Source organism: Helianthus annuus, chromosome 11, assembly GCF_002127325.2.
Source record: "Helianthus annuus cultivar XRQ/B chromosome 11, HanXRQr2.0-SUNRISE, whole genome shotgun sequence".
NCBI lineage: Eukaryota > Viridiplantae > Streptophyta > Magnoliopsida > Asterales > Asteraceae > Helianthus > Helianthus annuus.
In genome coordinates this window covers 44,027,239-44,049,964 of record NC_035443.2, presented here as the reverse complement: position 1 = coordinate 44,049,964, position 22,726 = coordinate 44,027,239, and the positions used below count along the sequence as shown (strand labels likewise).

The 22,726-nt window shown below is 40.4% G+C and overlaps 1 protein-coding gene across 1 annotated transcript; it reads left to right on the top strand.

The window, feature by feature from the left end:
- The first annotated feature begins 1,032 nt into the window (after window positions 1-1,032).
- LOC118484009 (extensin-like) lies at window positions 1,033-8,538 on the top strand. Its single transcript, XM_035979872.1, has 3 exons — window positions 1,033-1,129; window positions 7,436-7,571; window positions 8,184-8,538. Exons 1-3 carry the CDS (start codon window positions 1,033-1,035, stop codon window positions 8,536-8,538), a joined length of 588 nt encoding a protein of 195 aa, XP_035835765.1.
- The last annotated feature ends 14,188 nt before the right edge of the window (window positions 8,539-22,726 follow it).

The window sequence follows — 22,726 nt, the reverse complement described above, 5'->3', positions numbered from 1 at the left end:
CTATGACGAGGGAGATGTGTATGTATGTATGTATAGTCATACATATCTGAATCTGGTCAGCCTATTTTCAAAGCACGTGTCTCAGATCGATCGCCTGAGAAAAGAAAGATCTTGTTGTTTCTTCAACAATTTCTGATCTCTAGTGGACCTCTCAGTAGGATTCAAACCCAGATGAAGTTCTGACCATCTGTCAGAGAAAAAAGAACAAACAGATCTTGTAGGATTCCCAAGAAATTCTTCGATTTCTTCTAGAAGCATATGATTAATCATCTACTTCTCACGTTCCGTGAATAGCCGGGACTTGTTTCTCGAGAAGAGATGGGAACATGCTCAATATCATTTGATTGAATAATTGACCCAGCACCTTGTTGTTTGAAAAAACCCTCCACTTCAATTGGTATTTTTTTCAAGAAAAGCAAACATTAGATAACAAATCCAATGTTTCACTAAGATTTCAAATAGTGGTCCCGAATTCAAGTTGATTCTATTTTGCCTCTTCCTCATAGAAAGACGATCAAAAAATTTCCAACCATGGTCATTGCGGGTCGGATCATTCCTATAATATACAAAGACAAACTCCAGATATTTGAGATCTTTCTCTTTGAATAATATCTCAATTCCAACGACGGTTTCATTAGATATCTTACAACTAGAATCACACTTTTTTCTGATCCAGTCCCTCCACCACCGCGAACCCCAGTTAGATTCTGGCATGCTACACTTTTTAGTTATTGGGAGAACCCAAGTACTCTCTTTCGAATTTAGGAAAAAACTCTCATAGATCTTTTTTCCTTTTGGAAGATACAAGAGCGAAACAATCAACCTATTGATATTGGAATTAAGGGGTCCTTTTTGGTTGATTCTTTTATCACATTGGGATATTTTACATCGTTGAATGGGCCTATTCGAGAACAATTGGATGATGACAAAATTATCAAAGATTAAGATTCCTTATTTCGATTCAACAATGTATGAATATTTCCTTGATCTGGATTAATGGATTCTTGAATCGTTGCCTTGGAATAGGAATAAATGGAAGAAAACGGATTGCCATTAGCACGATCAGATCCATTCTCAGAGATCAATCCTGAACCCGGCAAATCGTTCATTTTTCCGGTATATGAAATAGGTGACTTCGCTAAGTCGATTCTTAGAAAATCTGTAATCAAACCATTTGTCCTTATTTCAAAAAAGGAAGCACAGGCCTTTTCGATCTTTTTTGTCTTGGTCCCAATTCAACACTAAACAAGTACGAACTAATTGAATACTTGTGTCCCAAATTTCAAGAATTGGGTCATAATAAAGGATATAATTGACAACTCGAAGTTGTAGATTATCACTTTCCTGCAAGAGATGCGCTGGGAAAAGTCTTCCTAAAGTTATACCATCCGTTTTTTATATGAGACTACGGGTTGAACCAAAAACAAAATACTTTTTTTCATACCTGGAAAGTTTCATTCGTTGGATATAGAGCCAATTTTCAATTTTTTGTATTCTTTGAAATTTTGTTTTCCCCCTCCAGGTGGTATCAATCGGAATGCCTTATTTGTCTTTCCAGGAAAATTGATATCTCCAGAAAAGATTACCAGTTTAATTTTTTCTGTTTTTTTCTTCACTCGGACCAATCCACCTATTCCAGCATTGAATAGATCGGCAGATAAGAATATTTGTCCGATTAATCGTAAGACAAATGGTGGTTCTATGCGACTATGTTATGCTAGTGATTAAATTTGATATGCATTTTACCACTTGGGTATCTATGAACATTATAACGATATCTTTTATATTATTTGACATGATGATTATGGTCCTTTACACCATTTATTGTTGTTTTCTATTTTCATTTTAATATCCATCAATAAGTAGCTAATTCTTAAGTTGTTTGTAGTCGCACAAAGTAATGGGAATGGTTATGAACTACGACTATTTTTTTGTGTTGGTTAAGTTAGACTACCCCCCCCCCACACACACCAAATGACCTCATAGATCAATGTGATAAATAGGTATTAGATATAGTATCAACTTTGTATCATTTAACCTGAGATACATACTTGGACTTGTTTATATGTAACGGTGTTCTTTAGCATGGTTCTGCGTTGGTCTTTAACCAGGCAATTATAAGAACTATCATTAGTAACGATTTAAAGTATAGTGAGATGTGCATGTAGTCAACATAAAATATGTTCCGTTATTTTAATAAGGAGTTGACATCTTTATGACTTTCTCATTGATTTGTGAAACTTGAATAAGTAACAAAATACTTTAACACTATATGAAAATGATATTGATCCTACTGTTGGTGCATATGTCTGTCGACTTCGTCTTGTATCGAGTCTTGTGATAGATTAGAAAGATCAGGGCACGTTGTACGAGAAAATAGAGTTTTAGAGTAGATGAGGTCATTTCGCACGAAATGGATGTATCCATTTCGTACGAAATGCAAAGTCCATTTCGCTTGAGACTGTTTCGTGCGAAATGGATCCTCTATATATAGTGGCCTTGGTCATTTCGTTTGTAACTTTGTGATTCCGGTGCCGAGGTGCTGCTGAAGTGTCTCTAGGCTGTAAAACATTGTTAAATCAATAAACAAGACAGTTAAAGTGTATATCAAGCTGATTCAACTCTGATACGTCTGTTTCCGCCTCTCGTATTGATTAGAACTCTTCTGAACGACTCGTTTTGGTCGTGCAAACGATCCTGCATGTGGTATCAGAGCTCAGGAGGAAGAGTTCTTACCGATTTCAGCTTGATTCGAGTTTGGTCATGCAAACGATCCTGCATGTAGTATCAGAGCTCAGGAGGAAGAGTTCTTACCGATTTCAGCTTGATTTCATCAAAATTCTGATTTCTACACCTTCTTTTTCAAGTTTTTTCAAAATTAAACAAGATTTTACGGTTAAAATGGGCTAATTTTCACATATAACGTGCGAAACACTGTTTTATCGAATCCTAAAGAATTATACCTAAAATCAATCTAAAACCTGATCAATTTGACAAAAACATGGCCGATTGGATGACGTCAGCAGCATTTCGCACGAATTGATACATCCATTTCGCACGGATTGACAAGATTGGACTTCATTTCGCATTAAAGTGCTATTTCGCTTGAAACTGATTCCATTTCGCACGAAGTGGGTATAAGGATCCATTTCGTTTGAAAGATTACCATTTCGTACGAAATCATCCATTTCGCATCAAATTTGCCATTTCGTTTGAAAGTGATTTCATTTCGCACGAAATCGACCACTTTGCATCAAGTTGCTTCATTTCGTTTGAAAGGCTGGCTTTGTGAAATATTTTACCGAATCATGGAAGAAGAGTTTACAACGCATTTGCTACTGCTCCGAGTACTCCGGTTGCCATTGCTCAGAGTGTGAACATGGAAAATGAAACAGGAACGTTACAGAAACCTCCTAAGTTGATGGGCATTGAAGAAAACTATTGTTGGAAAGACCGTTTCGAAAATTGGGTTCAAGCAAATCATTTAAGGTCTTGGGAGTGTATTGAAAAGAAGTATGTTAAACCTCATACGGATGTGGGAGTTAACAAAACTATTTCTGAATTGTCAGATAAATAGAGAGATATGTATAAGGCAGAAAAAATGATGATCAGTCTACTTCAGCAAGCTGTGAAAGAAGACATCTTTATATGTAACACCACGTAAAACCACGACCAATGCTATGAAGACACGTGTCATGAAATATAAACGTGTCATAAACCCGGATCAATTTGAAAGATGTATGGTAGGATTTAAAAGTGTCGACATGTTAATTAATACCTCTGAGCGACCTAATTATAAATCCCAAACCTTAATTTATAAACATCTGATATATATACATTTCAAATCTGGTCATACTTGGTGATAATTAATTTAAACCTCAAAGAAAATGAAGTCTATGAGTGTTACGACAAATTTTGCATTCAAGACCTTTTTCAAAAGAATCCAAGATAACATAAATGCATGGCAAGGCTTTCATAGCTTTTCAGAACTGATCAAGTGGTCCCATTCTGATGGTTAAGACCTTGGATTCGTATTAGCAAAGTTTCATGGTCAAAACCTAAAAGTTTACAAAGATTTTGTCTTCTGATGAAGGCTTACGGACTGCAAAGGAACCATCTTACGGTCCGTAAGATGGCAGAGCTGGGCGAATATAATTGAAAGACGGATACGGATCGCAAAGCCTTGGGCTTACGGTCCGCAAGGTCAGTAACTGGGCATCTTTGATCAAAGTCGGTTGCGGACCGTATAAGTTTGGACTTACGGTCCGTAAGAGGTGCTTACGGACCGCAAAGGATATTGATTACGGTCCGTAAGGCTGTTGCTGGCAGCAGAAAATGGACAGATGCATGTTTAGCCTTTTACACCGCCTTACTTGCATGGTTTTCGAAATACAGGAGTTGGGCCAATGGTTTTCCATGCATAGGGACACATGGGATGATCAGGGAACTTATGTAGACTTGGGTGTGATGATCTTGTGCAATATGGATCCTTATATAAAGAACTTGAAGTTGCAACATTTGGACTTGCCACTTCAAATTCATTTCAAGCTGATCTCTGGAGCTTCTCTGGTCTTCAACAAGTTTCCTTAGGATCCATAATTGTGCTTAGGACCTTTGTAAGTGTCCTTAACCTCCTGATTTCTGTTTTAATTAGTTTAATGACCAAAAGTCAAACCTATCGTAATTAAGGTTTGACTTAGTGATTAGTCACTAATGGTCCAGTCAACTCTCGAATTAAGAATAGTTTTGAGTTGGTAATTATGTGGGTAATAAACCCTTAAAAGGGTATTCTCTGATTCCCAGTCTAAGTAGGTCAACTGTCGGGTCAAAGTTAATTATAAAAAGTCAACAGAAAGCTAATTTTCAATTAAACACATAATTAACAATGTAAAAGCCATGCAACCTATTTTATCACTCATATGACTTGGTAATTAATGTAAGAACATGTCTAAACATGTTCAACCCGACAATTTTCAGTCTAAGCTCGATTCGGAACCGAAAATCGTAAAAGTAGACTTTTGCTTTAACTTTCAGTTTTGACCCATTAGAGCATAGTTTAGAAATGCCTTAGAGCTTTATTAGGACCAAGTTACATGTTAGTATAACCCTCTGTGATTATACAACTTGGTGCATTAGTTATCCAAATCATTTGCATGTTTCCGTTATATGCTTAATTGTTGACCATTATGCCCTTTTGACCTTAAAATGATATTTTTGAAAATGTGAAAGGATAGAAACCTTTATTACTAAAATATAAACATGTCCCTAAATTTTCACATCAGTTTGAGGTCTAGATTAGGAGTTATGCTCAATAGCGTAATTAGAAAGCTTTTTATTAATTAATCGGCGTAATTAGCATATAGCCTATTTAAACCCAAATTTTTATACCAAACTTTTTACCTACTGATATAAAATAATATTCTGGGATTTTTGAAGATTTTTATTTATTTTTAGGCTGAGCATAACATAGGGTTCTAAGCTTTATTCGGTAATTATCGGTTTTGCCCTTTTGGCCTATAAAATGAGTTTTACAAAACATTTTGATACCAAACCTTTTGCTACTGATTTCATATGATAAATAAAGTATTTTAAGCTTTCTGGAGTAATAAAAATATCAGATTTTCTTATAAAACCCGGAAATCGCTTAAAATCGCCTTTTTACGCATTTGTAACGCATGGTATAAGTTAAAACCATTTTTAACATATAAGGTTTGATGCCTACTGATATTTTTAGTAAATTTGTATACTTTAACAGTAAACAAAAGTTTTGAACTCAGAATGTTAATTTTTACCATTTAAGCTTAAGTGAAATTACCAAAATGCAGCTATGGTGCATAGTTTGGTTATAAAAGATAAATTTCACATATATGTAATACCCTACTGTTATGATTTATAAAAATGAATATTTTTACTGATTATATCAGACCTGAAACTCAGATTTATAATTAGTCTCTTTTATGAGCTTTAAAATGACCAAAATACCCCTACGGGGCATAATTTGAGTTTAAATTCATTTTGGGCATAATGGAAGGTATCCTACTGATATCACAACATATTTAAGGCATATTAACTTAGGAAACTTTTTCATGACTCATTTGGTTACCCATTACGCACTTTTCGCGTTCGGATTGGTTTATGTAACCAGTTTGCATATACTAGCCGAAACGGGTCAAACCTTATCATTTTTATCTCAAAATCCAGAATGTGTTTAGTTTAGCCATATCAAACAAGTATCCAAGCTTGTCGGGTCTAAACCACATTCTAATCCGGTCTTCGCTTAATCGTGCGTTTTGAACCGTATCTCCTTTTAAAACTAACCGGTCTAAGTCTAGGCTTAATTAAGACCCGTTAGGAATCTAATAGGTTATTAAACCTTCGTTCCAGATTAGGAGCCCGGTAAAAGCTACGTGCACTTGCTATTTGTGGTTATTACTTGCTCAGGTAAATACTTTTAACTTATTTTCCCTATACGGGCTTGGGATACGGTCTTATAATAATACCGCTTGGTCGGGTGTGTAGTCATTTAAATCGGATTGTGATTAATGTATTTACATAACCTGTTTTAATATGTATTATTTGGTGTATGGCCTTTGGGGGTTAAATGACCATGTCCCGGATATCCTTGGCATCATTCATGAAATGGCCACGACCTAAGCACAGGGTGTAGGCATACACCTGACTGTTGCATTATGTAAAAACTGGTAATCCACTTAAAGGAATTAACCTTGTGGGCATTATACCTGTGGCGTGTCAGTTAATCTTATCCGGCTCTTCAAACCGGCTCTAATGGACGACAAATAAGTAAAACTGTATACAAGATTATTTTTAAATAATTGTCCCAAGTTATAAAAGATATATTGTACCATGTGCATTCAAACCAATTTTCTTAAACTCTTTTCAAAATGAGTCAGTTAATTGTATTTACCAGTGTAAACTGACGTATTTTCCAAAAAAAGGCTAAGTGCAGGTACTAGACGAAATAGACTGACTACTCCTGGCATCATTACTCAAGTCTTGCAAGGTTTAGATGTTAAAGTTTGTTGAACAATAATCTTTTTATCTTTCGATCCATCTATGGATCCATTACAGTCCGTTGTGATACTTTGATATTACTATTTATTCGCTTTGTAATGTGATTCATCTTTTGCTTCCGCTGTGCATTTAAATTGTGTTGATTGACTATGATGATATCAGCTACATCACGATACTCCCCACCGGGCCCACCGGTAATACGTGGAAATTTCAGGGTGTGACAGGTTGGTATCAGAGCCAACACTGAGTGAATTAAACACTAGCCTTTTGTGTTTAATCTCAGTTACACAATTGCACATTCTCGATTTTCGAGTCTAGACAAAGAACTTAGGACAAATCCTGATTTGTTTTATTTTTGTCCTTTATATATTTCCTTTATTGTTATCTTTGTTTATGTTGACAGGATCAATCATGCCGGCAAGATTTAGAAGGGGAAGAGGAAAGGCTCCAGTCACTGGCCATGATCATGAGGCCGGACCATCACATAGACGAACCCCATCAATCACAATGAGTACCAGTCCTCAGGAGCATTGGAGGACGTATATAGAGCCAGTGAGGCGATCTGTCTCGCTAAGTTCGTCACCATCCTATCACCACTCTTTTGGGCCTCAATCTGAAAATGAGCCCCACAACCCACAGCCTTCTTTCATCCCTCTTCAGAGATCCAACTCTCACCATTCCTTCAACGACCCGACACCTGTCTTCCAAAGTCGGTTCAACCCGGCAAACTACATTGAAGAACCAATGGGTTTTAACCCACTAGGACCTGAAGACCACTTTTCGGGCGACCATGCGATGGACATGGACGAAGACACGGATCCCGCCGAGCTTCCAACCGGGACCCCTAACCACCCCATCGAGATCTCTGATGGGTCATCTTTCCATGGATCACCTTACCATGGTCCAGACAGTTACCAGGCGAGGTTCGCCCAATATGATTGGGTGTTTACCCCTTCTTACCACTCCTCGCCTCACCAGCAGCAGCAGCAGCAGGATCCCTCCGAGGATTCTCGTTTTGTCACGGTCACTCCACCGCCACCACCACCAGTTCAGCAGCCGCCTCCGGAGCCACCGAGGCGACGAAGATCAAACGCACGGATGTCCGTGCGAGGAGGAGTGCGTATCAGCACCCCTCAACCTTCGAGTGGCAGCCACTACCCGCCACTCCATGAAGACCCGCAGATAGGTGGGCCTTCAAACCCCATCTCGGAAGTAGACTCTGCGCCTGTCGCGCCACCACCGTTGGGTTTTGTTAACCCAATTCCTGCATACGCCGGCTCAGCGGCTTATAATCCCTTTGAGCAGCCGGCCCACACCAACTACAATTATGCTGAGGTTGACCCATACCAAGCAGCATGGGATTACAATGCTCTCCACCCTGAGGGGCCTTATGGAGCTCCCTGGGGAGTTGGATACCCAGCTTATGGGTACCAACAACCGCCACCTCCTCAACCTCACCATCAGCAGCCGCCGCAACCGCAATTGATACCACCAGAGCGACAATAAGAGGTTCTCGATAGGTTGGACCAAGTTGAGCAGGAAGTTCAAGCAGAACGCAGGAACAACCAAGGCTTCTTCAAAGGTTTGGCAAGCCTAATCAAGGGGAAGACCAAGAGAAGGGATTTTTGAAGATCCTTATTTATTTATTTATGTTGTAATCAAGTCCCTGCGTGGATAATTGTTTCTGTATTCAGCCCCTGCGTGGGCATGTCTTTCTGTTTAACCCCTGCGTGGGTATGTTGTGTTTGTTTAGCCCCTGCGTGGGTATGTCTTTCTGTATTCAGCCCCTATGAGGGCATGTCTTTCTGTTTAACCCCTGCGTGGGTATGTTGTGTTTGTTTAGTCCCTGCGTGGGCATGTTATTTCATATAGAAGTCCCGTTTAGGGCAAACATGTACTTGTTTAAATTTTTGTAGTGGAATGGTTTATTTTAAATTTTCATTTTTGTTAATTATATGCACAAACATAAAATATGAAATAAATGAAAAATGACATTCCTTTTATAAGATCTATCATTATAATAAAATGACAAAATCTAAAAAGGACAAGACCTAGCCATGTGTCATCTTAAGACAGGGCCAAAATGGTAGTTCCTCAATTAGATTCAGATCTTTTTAACATCTCAATTTAGGGTTGCTCTGCGTTAAATATTAAAAAGAATCTTAAAGGTAAAACCTAGCCACATGTCATTCTAGATATGGCCAAGATGGTAAAACCTATTTAAAAAGATTCAAATCCTTGTTAACATCTGTAAACATGTTAACATTCTTCGCAAAACGTGATTCGATAAAATCACATAAGTCATCTTTAAATTGGATTATTCCAATTTCCCCCTTATTTATATAATCATCCGTTAAGGATAAAGTGCCTACGGGCCATAGTTAATGTCCTTTGAGACTAAAGACAGTGGTAGCCTGTGACTCCCTGTCAAGAAAAGGTAATGAACTTTGATTCAAGCCTTAATGCCTCAATTCTATAAAATCCAGGCTTATAAATTAAATCTGTCCATGTGACTTAACCTTTTGTGCTATTATTTAATTATAATTAAGGATTATAATAAAGATCCTGAATATATATATATATATATATATATATACCTAACAAATTAACCAAAATGGTTATTAAAACCATGGTTAATAAATCGTCAAGAACGATAGTACTGTATAAGCTTCTAAATAAACCTTTGTCATTATTTTTGTGTAGCAATTAAAGCTACATAGCTAGGTCGGAAGAAGTAAACAGTCATCCATTGGAAAACCATGAGAATACTAGGATACATGTGACCGGTGCGGAACTGCAAGCATTAATAGATAATGCTGTTTCAAAAGCTATGGGGCGGCAGTTTAATGAATCTAGCGGGACTCGATGCAGGACCCTATCCGCACCGCATTCCAAACCTAAGACTCAGTCTGAGGCACACAGTAAGCCACCCTCCAATCAAGATGAGCCCAAGAAAGAGGATGTTCAACATTCCTCAAATCAACACAGTGTTCCATCCAAGAGGATAGTGTTTGATAATGAACCACGTACCAAGTCCTGTACTTATAAATACTTTGTTTCTTGCAAACCCCGGGATTTCACTGAGGAGAAGGGAGTGATTGACTGTATGACTTGGTTGGATGAAATGGACACAATGGTTGATATCAGCGGTTGTGCTGAAAGGGATGTGGTAAAGTATGTATCCCAATCATTCAAGGGAGAGGCACTAGCATGGTGGAAGTCTCTCATTCAAGCTGCTGGAAAGGTCCCACTGTACAATCTGACCTGGGATCAGTTTGTTGCTCTCATTAAAGAGAATTACTGCCCTCAGCATGAGGTTGAAAGGATTGAATCAGACTTCTTATCATTGGTGATGAAGAATTTAGATTGTCAAGCTTACCTCACCAGTTTCAATACCTTGTCTCGACTGGTTCCGTATCTGGTAACACCGGAACCCAAGCGGATTGCTCGCTTCATTGGGGGTTTTAGCCCCAGAGATAAAGGCCAGTGTCAAGGCATCTAGGCCTGCTACTTTTAGGTCAGCAGCTGATCTATCTCTGTCTCTTACCTTGGACGCAGTCAGGCTAAGATCGCTAAAGAATTCTGAAGAAGGTAAGAGAAAGCGTGAGGACGATAACTCACAAAGATCTGAGAAGAAGCATAAAGGTAACACTGACTTCAAGAAGAAGTCTGGGTCCAACAAAGGTAGCCAACAAACAGATTGTGACAACTCGAGTTTCCAAGATTCCATTTTCACATTTATTGCACGTTCATTGTTTGTTTAGTTGTTTAGTTGCACAATTAGTCTGCTGTGAAACTGTAATGTTTGGATACAATAAAGTGTATTGTGATTGTGCATGATTATGTGTTGTTTATGAATGATTTGACAAATACTTAAAGATGGTGGTGAAACTGTAAATTGTATACCTTGTGCATGCAATATGTGATAGATAATTCTTTAGGGTGCTTTGTGCTAATAGTGAAACTTAAATCATCCTTAACCCTAATCCCTTTTCACTAATCACCACCAAAGAAACAAAACACGTACTTTCATTCTCTGATCCTCTCCGGCAATCATCACCTTCATCATTGGCACAAGTTCTTCATCACTCTTGATTTCCTCTTTCTGTTTAGAATTCAATCCAAGGTAATTGTTATTGATTGTTTGTTGTCACTGAATTCTTGATTATGTGATTCATGTTAACCCTAGTTCCACATGTAATGATTCCGTGTTATTGAATTCTGATTATTGTGAATTGATGTTGATTGTTGTGTAATCATTGCCTGATGTAAGATACAAGAATTGTAGAATGATTGATTGATAATTGGATTACTGCAATACAGATGCAATGAAATTAGGGTTTTGATCGTATGAATGTAAAAATGTAACTGTTGTTTTGATTCTGTGAATTGGCTTTGGAAATCACGTATATTGAAACTCGTAGTTAACAGTCAGAGCTTTTGTGAAGTCACAAGGGTCAGAGCTTTTGTTATTGTTTGTAGTCAGAGTTTTGGTTTGTTTGATTGTCTGAGTTTTGTGATGATCAATTGTCTGAGTTTTGTAATCTACTTAGGGAGTCCAAGTTTTATCCTAGGGAAGAAAGGGAGTCCAAGTTTTATCCTAGGGAAGAAAGGGAGTCCAAGTTTTATCCTAGGGAAGAAAGGGAGTCCAAGTTTTATCCTAGGGAAGAAAGGGAGTCCAAGTTTTATCCTAGGGAAGAAAGGGAGTCCAAGTTTTATCCTAGGGAAGAATGGGAGTCAGGGTTTTAAAACCCTTGTCCGAATTTTAAGCCCTCGACCCCCTAGTCCGAGTGTTTAAGCAAGGAACCACCCCCTAGTCCGACTTTGTGAAGGGACACCCCTGTCCGAGTTTTTTTTGGGGGGGGGGGTGTTACCCTTGTCCGACCTTGTGAAAGTAACCCCCATGTCCGATTTTTGAAGGGGAAGCCCCCCCTTGCCCCTGTTTGAGTTTCATGGCCCCAAACTCCTCACCTTTGTCCGAATTTTATAAATGAAAGCCCTAGAAGTCCGAGTTTTAAGGGAGGGAGGATATGTCAGGGTTTTATAAGGCCTTGGTCTGAATTTCTTGTCCTGGAATGTTGTCAGACCTTTCACTTGTGTAATAGTGTCCGACCTTTGTGATTCAAACCTAGGGTTACCTTGATTGCATGCTAATAGTCCAAACTTTACAAGGGATGTGTGTGTCAAAGCTTACTGTATGATTTTGCATGCTACTGTTCACTTCTGTATATATCTGTATGATGTTGTATATTGCTGGAAACCGTATACGTGAACAATCTATCTCATGCTATTCTGTACACAATAATCACACTGAACACAATTGCTTGAATATCAAAGACTTGCAAACCCTAATTGAATTTATATACTTACGTCGAGTATGTGCAATGTACCTTAGGTCGTGTGTAACGGACTTAAACACTAATTAACCCTAGAAGCAATAACATACCGAGCAAATCAAGGTGAGTTCACACTCTTTACCAAGGCATGGGATTCCCGGGGATAGGGAATGGGTTGAATGATGGAATTGAACAATTACGCGTACATACACGGTTACTAGACTATCTACCATGGTCCTCGGGTTAAGCAGGACACTTACGTAAAACCTACGTAAACAGGAAATATGCTACTGTCTTCCGGAGTCAGGAAGGACACTTACGTAAAACCTACGTAAACAATAACATGCTACTGTCTTCCGGAGTCAGGAAGGACACTTACGTAAAACCTACGCAAACCCCACGCGTACCACTGTCCTCGGGTACAGAAGGACACTTACGTAAAACCTACGTAAAGCTTGTACGTGCTACTGTTCTCGGTTGTGAAGAACACTTATGGTTACGAATAGTCTACTGGATATACAACATGGGAAGCCCCCACCAATAGAACGTACTATCGACCCAATAGAGCCACATGTTACAAACGAACTTACTATTACGCATTTACTTTCTGTGAACTCGCTCAACTAGTTGTTGATCCTCTGTTACATGCCTTGCAGGTCGTTAGATACATGGAGCTTGCACAGGGAGGAGCTGGTCGTTGTGGGCTTGGATCGTGAATGTTTCGTTAAACACTTTATGACATTTCATACTTTATTATGTTGGGTTTTATTTATACGCTTCCGCTAAACAGTGATAACATACTTATGTTTTGGAACACCTTTTGTCACACCCCCAAAATCCACACGCGGAGTATCACCGCTTGGGAGCGTGACTGACCAGGATCAAGCCACCAATCATATTGAACATGTAATTAATATTAAGTAAAATAAATGTAAACCATCCAATCAATACGATAGGTGTTCAAAACATAACCATAGTTTCAAAGTGTAGCGGAAGCATAGTAAATAAATCAACAATAGTTAATAGTTTTTAATGTCATAATAGTTCAACGTAGAAACCACGATTCCTGCCCACAACGACCCGCTTCTCCAGTGCAAGCTCCCAGTACCTAACGATCTGCAAGGCATGTAACAGAATGATCAACAAACTAGTTGAGCGAGTTCACAGTAAGTAAATGCGTAATAGTAAGTAACGGGTGGCTCTACAGGGCCGATAGTAAGTTATACAAGTGGGGGCTTCCCATGTTAAGTGACCACTAGACTATTCGTATTATCCCTGTTCTTCGTCCGAGAACAGTAGCTCGTATGAGGTAATTGGTATATGACCACGTAGGTGTTATCCCAACCTACGGAAGAAGTAAGTAATGCGTACACGTAGGTTTTACGTGCGTATCCTTCGTATCGAGGATAGTAATTGGCATGTGACCACGTAGGTGTTATCCCAACCTACGGAAGAAGTAAGTAATGCGTACACGTAGGTTTTACGTGCGTGCCTGACATCCGAGGCAGTAATGGCATATGACCACGTAGGTGTTATCCAACCTACGGAACCACGTAGGTGTTATCCCAACCTACGGAACCGTCCTGACATCCGAGGACCATGATAGGTGATAGTCTAGGAAAAGCGTTTGTACGTTATAAGTCAATTGAAACCTTTAACCCATTCCCACGACCCGGGAATCCCATGCCTTAGTAGGAGTGTGAACTCACCTTGGTTTGCTCGGTATGCTAAGTTATGCACTCACAAGTAGTTAATCGAGTCCTATTGTATGCACGTATAACAAATCAGTTCATGTTCGAAATGATACGCATGTAATCTAATGTCGTATGGTGTTTGACAGCCAATATCGTGTATCAATCATGTATCACGTAACAGTTAACACATTCATGCAATTTACGTATTTCATGTGAACATATACAGGATCACGCATCACACAAAAACTCAGACAAGTATGGGGGGGGTCTCCCCTGTTCAAAACTCGGATAGCACATGTATCATCATACAATAAACTCAGACTATCAAATTGCACACACAGACCCGGACCCTTGGTACATTCCTTAAACTCGGGCCCAATGTCATCATATTAACCTCGGACCCAATATCATCATAACATGCATAACCCGATCCAAATTAAAGTGTTATATTCGGACTACAAGACAAACTCGGCCCATATAATTAAACTCGGTCCAAAATCTTTACATAAACTCGGACCATTTGGCTTTATTAAACTCGGCCCCTCCTTTGCTTAACAAACTCGGACCATGTTAATTATATTAAGTTCGGACCACACTTCAACAATAAACTCGGACCATTCTTGATCCATTTAAACTCGGTCAATGATGTGTCTTTAAACTCGGACCACACATCAATATAATAAACTCGGACCACACATCAATATAATAAACTCGGACCATTTGAAATAATTATACTCGGACGATACAACATCCATTAAACTCGGTCCAAGGATGATCAAACAAACTCGGACCACCACAATTCCATTAAATTCGGACCAAACAACCTCATTATATATTCGGACCAAACAAACCATTTAAAGTCGGACCACTTAGTTTCCTTAAACTCAGACCAATCCAATTTATATTCGGACCATTTCACAACTATTTAAGTTCGGACCATAATCAATACATATATACTCGGATCATATTATACTTATTAAACTCAGACAGTCCATAACATGAATTCCAATACACAGGAGACGATCATAACAGTTACGCTTTTGTTAACATACGAACGTGAAACCCTAACTCATGCATTTTCACACGAATTGTTCAATTAACAATGTCCATTCATCATTTCTAGCATCTTAATTCATCAAGAGGATCGATTATACGATTAACACATCATCAAAATCAGAGTAATCATAATCAATTTAGTGTACAGAATCATCAAATCAAACTAGGGTTTACAAGAATTCATAAGAATCAAGGATTGCAAACAATCAAACAATCTACAATTAATCACAACAACGATTAAACAATTACCTTGCGATGATCCTAGAGAAAGAGTAATCAAGAGTGATGATTTTCTTGTGCCAAATGATGTGGTGATGATGCTTGCTAGAAGATTAGAGAGTTACAAGTACGTGCTTTGGATTTGTGTGCAAATGATTAGTGAAATGAAGTTAGGGTTAAGTATCTAGGATTTCACTAATTACCATCTACATCCCTAAGTATTATAATTTACAAATGCACACCATCTCATATTTGACAAGTTTACTGTTTCATAGTTCCACCACCAAGTTTACACATTTGACAAGTTTCACAAATAACCAACAACTATACACAATCAAACAATCAAAACATATATAATTTCATGGAAATCAATTGTGCAATTACATGAACGTACAATAAATACGAAATAAAATCTTAGAAATTCGAGTTGTCACATTATCCCCAACTTAAAAGAAATTTCGTCCCGAAATTTGGTACGCACTCACTGAGGAAGCTAGGTAAGTTACATCGTTCACTGGTTTTCCTGGGGTGTCACATCATCCCCCTGTTGATTTGGAATTTCGTCCCGAAATTCAGTAGTAGTAGCTTCAGCCTCAGTAGTGGTTGCATTGGTCTCGAATAACTGGGGGTACTTTTCTTTCATCTGGTCTTCGCGTTCCCAGGTATACTCTGGGCCACGCTGGGAGTTCCAACGAACTCGAACAAGAGGGATTCTCTTGTGTTTGAGGACCTTAACATCCCGGTCCGTGATTTCAACTGGTTCCTCGACGAACTGCAACCGCTCGTCGATAGTGAGTTCCTTAAAAGGAACTATAAGGGTCTCATCTGATAGGCATTTCTTCAGATTCGACACGTGAAATACATTGTGAACTGCACCGAGTTCAGCTGGTAGGTTTAATCTGTAGGCTACTTTGCCAATCTTTTCTAAGATTTCGAATGGTCCGACGTACCGCGGATTGAGTTTACCCCGTTTGCCAAAACGAACCACACCCTTCCAGGGTGAGACTTTTAGTAAAACCCGGTCCCCGACCTGAAATTCCAATGGTCTCTTACGCTTATCCGCGTAGGCTTTCTGACGGTCGCGTGCTGCCGCCATGCGTTGCCGTATCTGTGCAATCTTTTCTGTGGCGTCCACTACGATCTCTGGACCCGTAATTTGACTATCCCCCACCTCTGCCCAACAGAGAGGTGACCGGCATTTACGTCCGTACAATGCCTCGAATGGAGCGGCTTGAATGCTGGTATGATAGCTATTATTGTATGAAAACTCCACCAAAGGGAGGTGCTTTTCCCAGCCGTTGCCGAAATCGATGACACACGCTCGAAGCATGTCTTCTAGAGTTTGGATAGTTCGCTCAGACTGCCCATCCGTCTGAGGATGATATGCTGTGCTCATGTCTAATCGTGAGCCGAAGGATTTGTGCATCGCTTGCCATAGTTCTGACGTAAATCGTGCATCGCGATCTGAAATGATAGAGGTTGGCACTCCGTGCCTCGAAACAACTTCTTTCAAGTAAATGTCTGCTAAGGTAGAAAACTTATCCGTTTCTTTGATAGCCAAGAAGTGAGCAGACTTTGTGAGTCGATCAATGATCACCCAGATGGTGTCATTCCCACGCTGGGATCTAGGTAAGCCCGTAACGAAATCCATGGAAATTTCTTCCCATTTCCACTGTGGTATCTTGGGTTGTTGCAGTAGACCTGCTGGTTTCTGATACTCAACCTTGACTCTCGCACAGGTCAAGCACTTGCCAACATAGGTGGCGATGTGGGCTTTCATACTTGGCCACCAGTATGTTGTTTTGATATCATGGTACATTTTATCCGCACCTGGATGTACCGAGTAGCGAGACTTGTGTGCTTCGTCCATCACAAGTTCTCGTAGACCGCCATAAAGTGGGACCCAAATACGGCCCGTTACATAGTAGGCGCCGTCTTCCTTTTGTTCCATGCGTTGCCTTGAGCCGCGTAAGGCTTTAGCTTTGACGTTTTCGGGTTTCAGTGCTTCTAACTGAGCAGCTCGTATCTGTGCAGGAAGACTGGACTGAATAGTAAGCTGTAGCGCTCGCACGCGCTTAGGTAGAGTGTCTTTCCGACTGAGGGCATCAGCCACAACATTGGCCTTGCCTGGATGATACTTGATGGCGCATTCATAGTCGTTTAGAAGTTCAACCCATCTCCGTTGACGCATATTCAAATCCTTTTGCTTAAGAATATGCTCGAGACTCCTGTGATCGGTGTAAATCGTGCACCTGGTACCGTACAGGTAGTGTCGCCATATCTTAAGCGCGAAAACAACAGCTCCCAGCTCTAAATCGTGCGTCGTGTAGTTCCGTTCATGAACCTTGAGTTGCCGAGAGGCGTAGGCAATCACTTTATCCCGCTGCATCATTACACAACCAAGCCCCTGTATCGATGCGTCACAATAAACCACGAAGTCATCTGTGCCCTCGGGCAATGAGAGAATAGGTGCGCTGCAAAGCCTATCCTTTAAGTACTGAAAAGCGGTCTCTTGCGTATTACCCCATCTGTAAACGACACCTTTCTGTGTTAACATAGTAAGTGGTTGCGCGATCTTGGAGAAGTCTTTAATAAATCGCCTGTAGTAACCCGCCAAACCCAAGAATTGGCGTATTTCTGTCGGTGTACGTGGTGCTGGCCAGTTTCTGATCGAATCAACCTTGGATGGATCGACATGAATCCCATCCTTGTTTACCACATGGCCTAAGAAGTGGACTTCACGAAGCCAGAAGTCGCATTTTGAAAACTTTGCGTACAGTTGCTCCTTTCGAAGAAGTTCCAAGATAAGACGTAAGTGCTGCTCGTGGTCCTCCTGACTCTTGGAGTAAATCAAAATGTCGTCGATGAAAACGATAACAAACTTATCAAGATAAGGTTTGCACACCCTGTTCATAAGATCCATAAATACTGCAGGTGCATTCGTAAGCCCGAATGGCATGACAAGAAACTCGTAATGACCGTAGCGAGTTCTGAAAGCGGTTTTGGAGACGTCCTCATCCCGGACTCTCAGCTGATGATACCCTGACCTTAAATCAATCTTGGAATAGTAACACGACCCTTGCAACTGGTCGAATAGGTCATCTATGCGCGGAAGAGGATAACGGTTCTTCACCGTCACCTTATTGAGTTCGCGGTAGTCGATGCACATCCTGAACGTACCGTCTTTCTTCTTCACAAATAACACTGGAGCTCCCCAAGGCGAAGAGCTAGGTCGAATAAAGCCCTTTTCCAAGAGCTCTTGTAGCTGCTTCGACAGTTCTTCCAGTTCGGTTGGGGCTAAACGATACGGTGCGCGGGCTATTGGTGCTGCTCCAGGAGCTAACTCAACCTGGAATTCAACTTGGCGATGAGGCGGTAAACCAGGTAAATCTTCAGGAAACACTTGAGGAAAATCACGCACAACTGGTATATCCTCCAGCTTCTTTACCTTTGCTGATGCGTCAGTGACAAGTGCCAGAATGGCAGTATGTCCCTTTCGTAAACATTTCTGCGCCTTTAAGAATGAGATGATGCCAACCACAACACCACTCTTGTCACCTTGTACTTCGAGAGGTTCTTGACTGGAGCGAGGAATACGAATAATCTTTTCTTTGCATAGGATTTCTGCTTGCTGTTGTTGCTGGAGATTCTGGTTTGCAGGACGTGGGGTCCTGTATCCTTAGCTTCATGGCCCATCTTGAGACACCTCTGGCAACGTCCCTCGTTGCACTAACCACCGTGGTGTCTGTTGTATTAGTTTCACATTGGGTGAATTCCCCGATATCCACCCTGCCCCTGACCACCAGAGGTTGGCTGACTCGGCTCTGGTGATCACTATTCATGCGCTGCTGCTGTGCTTGAGACCGAACGGTAGCTGAACCCTTGCTGGAATACCCATCCCATTTCCGCTTGTTGTCACTAGGAGTAGCGGGAGTAGCTGAAGGAGTGACTGTAGCAGTAGCGCTGACGTGCTTAGGCAGTTTATTCTGATCCACTGCCTGATCGGTGATGCGATGAGCGAGACGCTGGATTTCCTGGATGTTGTCGAGGTTAGCCGAGGTAGCATGGCTCGGAATCTCTGAGGCTAGACCCTTGAAGTACAATCGATACGCTTGTTTGGAGGGTCCACCATGGTTGGACACAAGATGGCCAATTCGTTCGTCCGTTTCGTATAAGCATCAATTTCCTGACCCTGTCATTTTCAAATGGTAAAGCTCCACTTCCAACTTGTGGATGTCATCACGCGTGCAGTATTCCCTTTTAATGCGTTCTTTGAAATCATTCCAGGGTGTGGCGTTAGCAGCTGCCAACCCTAAGATCTGCACTTGTGCGTTCCACCAAGTGAGCGCAATTCCTTCAAGTGTGCCAGTGGCGAACTTCACCCTGCGAGCCTCAGGGCATTCACACATTTCGAAAACCGACTCGAGCTTTTCAAACCAGTGGAGGAGTCCAACTGCTCCCTCCGTGCCACTGAACGAGCTAGGACGACAATCCATGAAATTCTTGAAGGTGCAGACAGGTTGCTGTGCGTTCTGACTCGTTGCGCGAGAAAGATAGGTCAAGGTTAAGCGCGAGAGTTGGGTCACGAGAGTAGGATCTAACATCCTAGGATAGATCTGTAATAGCAGGTTATACCTCCTGCTTGTGCGGCTGCAAGCGCCGCAGCAACTTGTTTGTTAATAAGAGCCGCCAACTGGGCTTGTGTCATGTTGATATATCCGGCCATGACCTTTATAGCGAAGGTAACGTAAGTGAGAATGGTTCGCGAGTAGGGCGATGACAGAAAAGAGTAAGCACGTATGTGTTCTCAAGCAATAACAAGTAGTGAGCAAAGTAATGTAAGCATACCACGAGCAAAGTTCTATGCAAATTCTAGCATGTAGGCAATAAACATAAACCTTATTACCTAGGAAGTTGAGTCTTGCACATGGAGCGAAGCGTCGTTGTGGATCGTTGAGAGCACTGTTCTGGTTATAGTCTGGTTTTAATAAAAACGTTTTTCTATATTAAAACCAAGTTCTCTATAACCAATGGCTCTGATACCAATCTGTCACACCCCCAAAATCCACACGCGGAGTATCACCGCTTGGGAGCGTGACTGACCAGGATCAAGCCACCAATCATATTGAACATGTAATTAATATTAAGTAAAATAAATGTAAACCATCCAATCAATACGATAGGTGTTCAAAACATAACCATAGTTTCAAAGTGTAGCGGAAGCATAGTAAATAAATCAACAATAGTTAATAGTTTTTAATGTCATAATAGTTCAACGTAGAAACCACGATTCCTGCCCACAACGACCCGCTTCTCCAGTGCAAGCTCCCAGTACCTAACGATCTGCAAGGCATGTAACAGAATGATCAACAAACTAGTTGAGCGAGTTCACAGTAAGTAAATGCGTAATAGTAAGTAACGGGTGGCTCTACAGGGCCGATAGTAAGTTATACAAGTGGGGGCTTCCCATGTTAAGTGACCACTAGACTATTCGTATTATCCCTGTTCTTCGTCCGAGAACAGTAGCTCGTATGAGGTAATTGGTATATGACCACGTAGGTGTTATCCCAACCTACGGAAGAAGTAAGTAATGCGTACACGTAGGTTTTACGTGCGTATCCTTCGTATCGAGGATAGTAATTGGCATGTGACCACGTAGGTGTTATCCCAACCTACGGAAGAAGTAAGTAATGCGTACACGTAGGTTTTACGTGCGTGCCTGACATCCGAGGCAGTAATGGCATATGACCACGTAGGTGTTATCCAACCTACGGAACCACGTAGGTGTTATCCCAACCTACGGAACCGTCCTGACATCCGAGGACCATGATAGGTGATAGTCTAGGAAAAGCGTTTGTACGTTATAAGTCAATTGAAACCTTTAACCCATTCCCACGACCCGGGAATCCCATGCCTTAGTAGGAGTGTGAACTCACCTTGGTTTGCTCGGTATGCTAAGTTATGCACTCACAAGTAGTTAATCGAGTCCTATTGTATGCACGTATAACAAATCAGTTCATGTTCGAAATGATACGCATGTAATCTAATGTCGTATGGTGTTTGACAGCCAATATCGTGTATCAATCATGTATCACGTAACAGTTAACACATTCATGCAATTTACGTATTTCATGTGAACATATACAGGATCACGCATCACACAAAAACTCAGACAAGTATGGGGGGGGTCTCCCCTGTTCAAAACTCGGATAGCACATGTATCATCATACAATAAACTCAGACTATCAAATTGCACACACAGACCCGGACCCTTGGTACATTCCTTAAACTCGGGCCCAATGTCATCATATTAACCTCGGACCCAATATCATCATAACATGCATAACCCGATCCAAATTAAAGTGTTATATTCGGACTACAAGACAAACTCGGCCCATATAATTAAACTCGGTCCAAAATCTTTACATAAACTCGGACCATTTGGCTTTATTAAACTCGGCCCCTCCTTTGCTTAACAAACTCGGACCATGTTAATTATATTAAGTTCGGACCACACTTCAACAATAAACTCGGACCATTCTTGATCCATTTAAACTCGGTCAATGATGTGTCTTTAAACTCGGACCACACATCAATATAATAAACTCGGACCACACATCAATATAATAAACTCGGACCATTTGAAATAATTATACTCGGACGATACAACATCCATTAAACTCGGTCCAAGGATGATCAAACAAACTCGGACCACCACAATTCCATTAAATTCGGACCAAACAACCTCATTATATATTCGGACCAAACAAACCATTTAAAGTCGGACCACTTAGTTTCCTTAAACTCAGACCAATCCAATTTATATTCGGACCATTTCACAACTATTTAAGTTCGGACCATAATCAATACATATATACTCGGATCATATTATACTTATTAAACTCAGACAGTCCATAACATGAATTCCAATACACAGGAGACGATCATAACAGTTACGCTTTTGTTAACATACGAACGTGAAACCCTAACTCATGCATTTTCACACGAATTGTTCAATTAACAATGTCCATTCATCATTTCTAGCATCTTAATTCATCAAGAGGATCGATTATACGATTAACACATCATCAAAATCAGAGTAATCATAATCAATTTAGTGTACAGAATCATCAAATCAAACTAGGGTTTACAAGAATTCATAAGAATCAAGGATTGCAAACAATCAAACAATCTACAATTAATCACAACAACGATTAAACAATTACCTTGCGATGATCCTAGAGAAAGAGTAATCAAGAGTGATGATTTTCTTGTGCCAAATGATGTGGTGATGATGCTTGCTAGAAGATTAGAGAGTTACAAGTACGTGCTTTGGATTTGTGTGCAAATGATTAGTGAAATGAAGTTAGGGTTAAGTATCTAGGATTT

What these genes read in the sequence shown, in the direction of transcription:
- LOC118484009 (XM_035979872.1), top strand. Translation starts at nt 1,033, where the DNA reads ATGGAAGAAAACGGATTGCCATTAGCACGATCAGATCCATTCTCAGAG. An exon ending in TTTTCCGGTATATGAAATAG is followed by an intron (nt 1,130 to 7,435) that starts GTGACTTCGCTA and finishes TTATGTTGACAG; the next exon opens with GATCAATCATGCCGGCAAGA. An exon ending in CCTCAGGAGCATTGGAGGAC is followed by an intron (nt 7,572 to 8,183) that starts GTATATAGAGCC and finishes TTCGAGTGGCAG; the next exon opens with CCACTACCCGCCACTCCATG.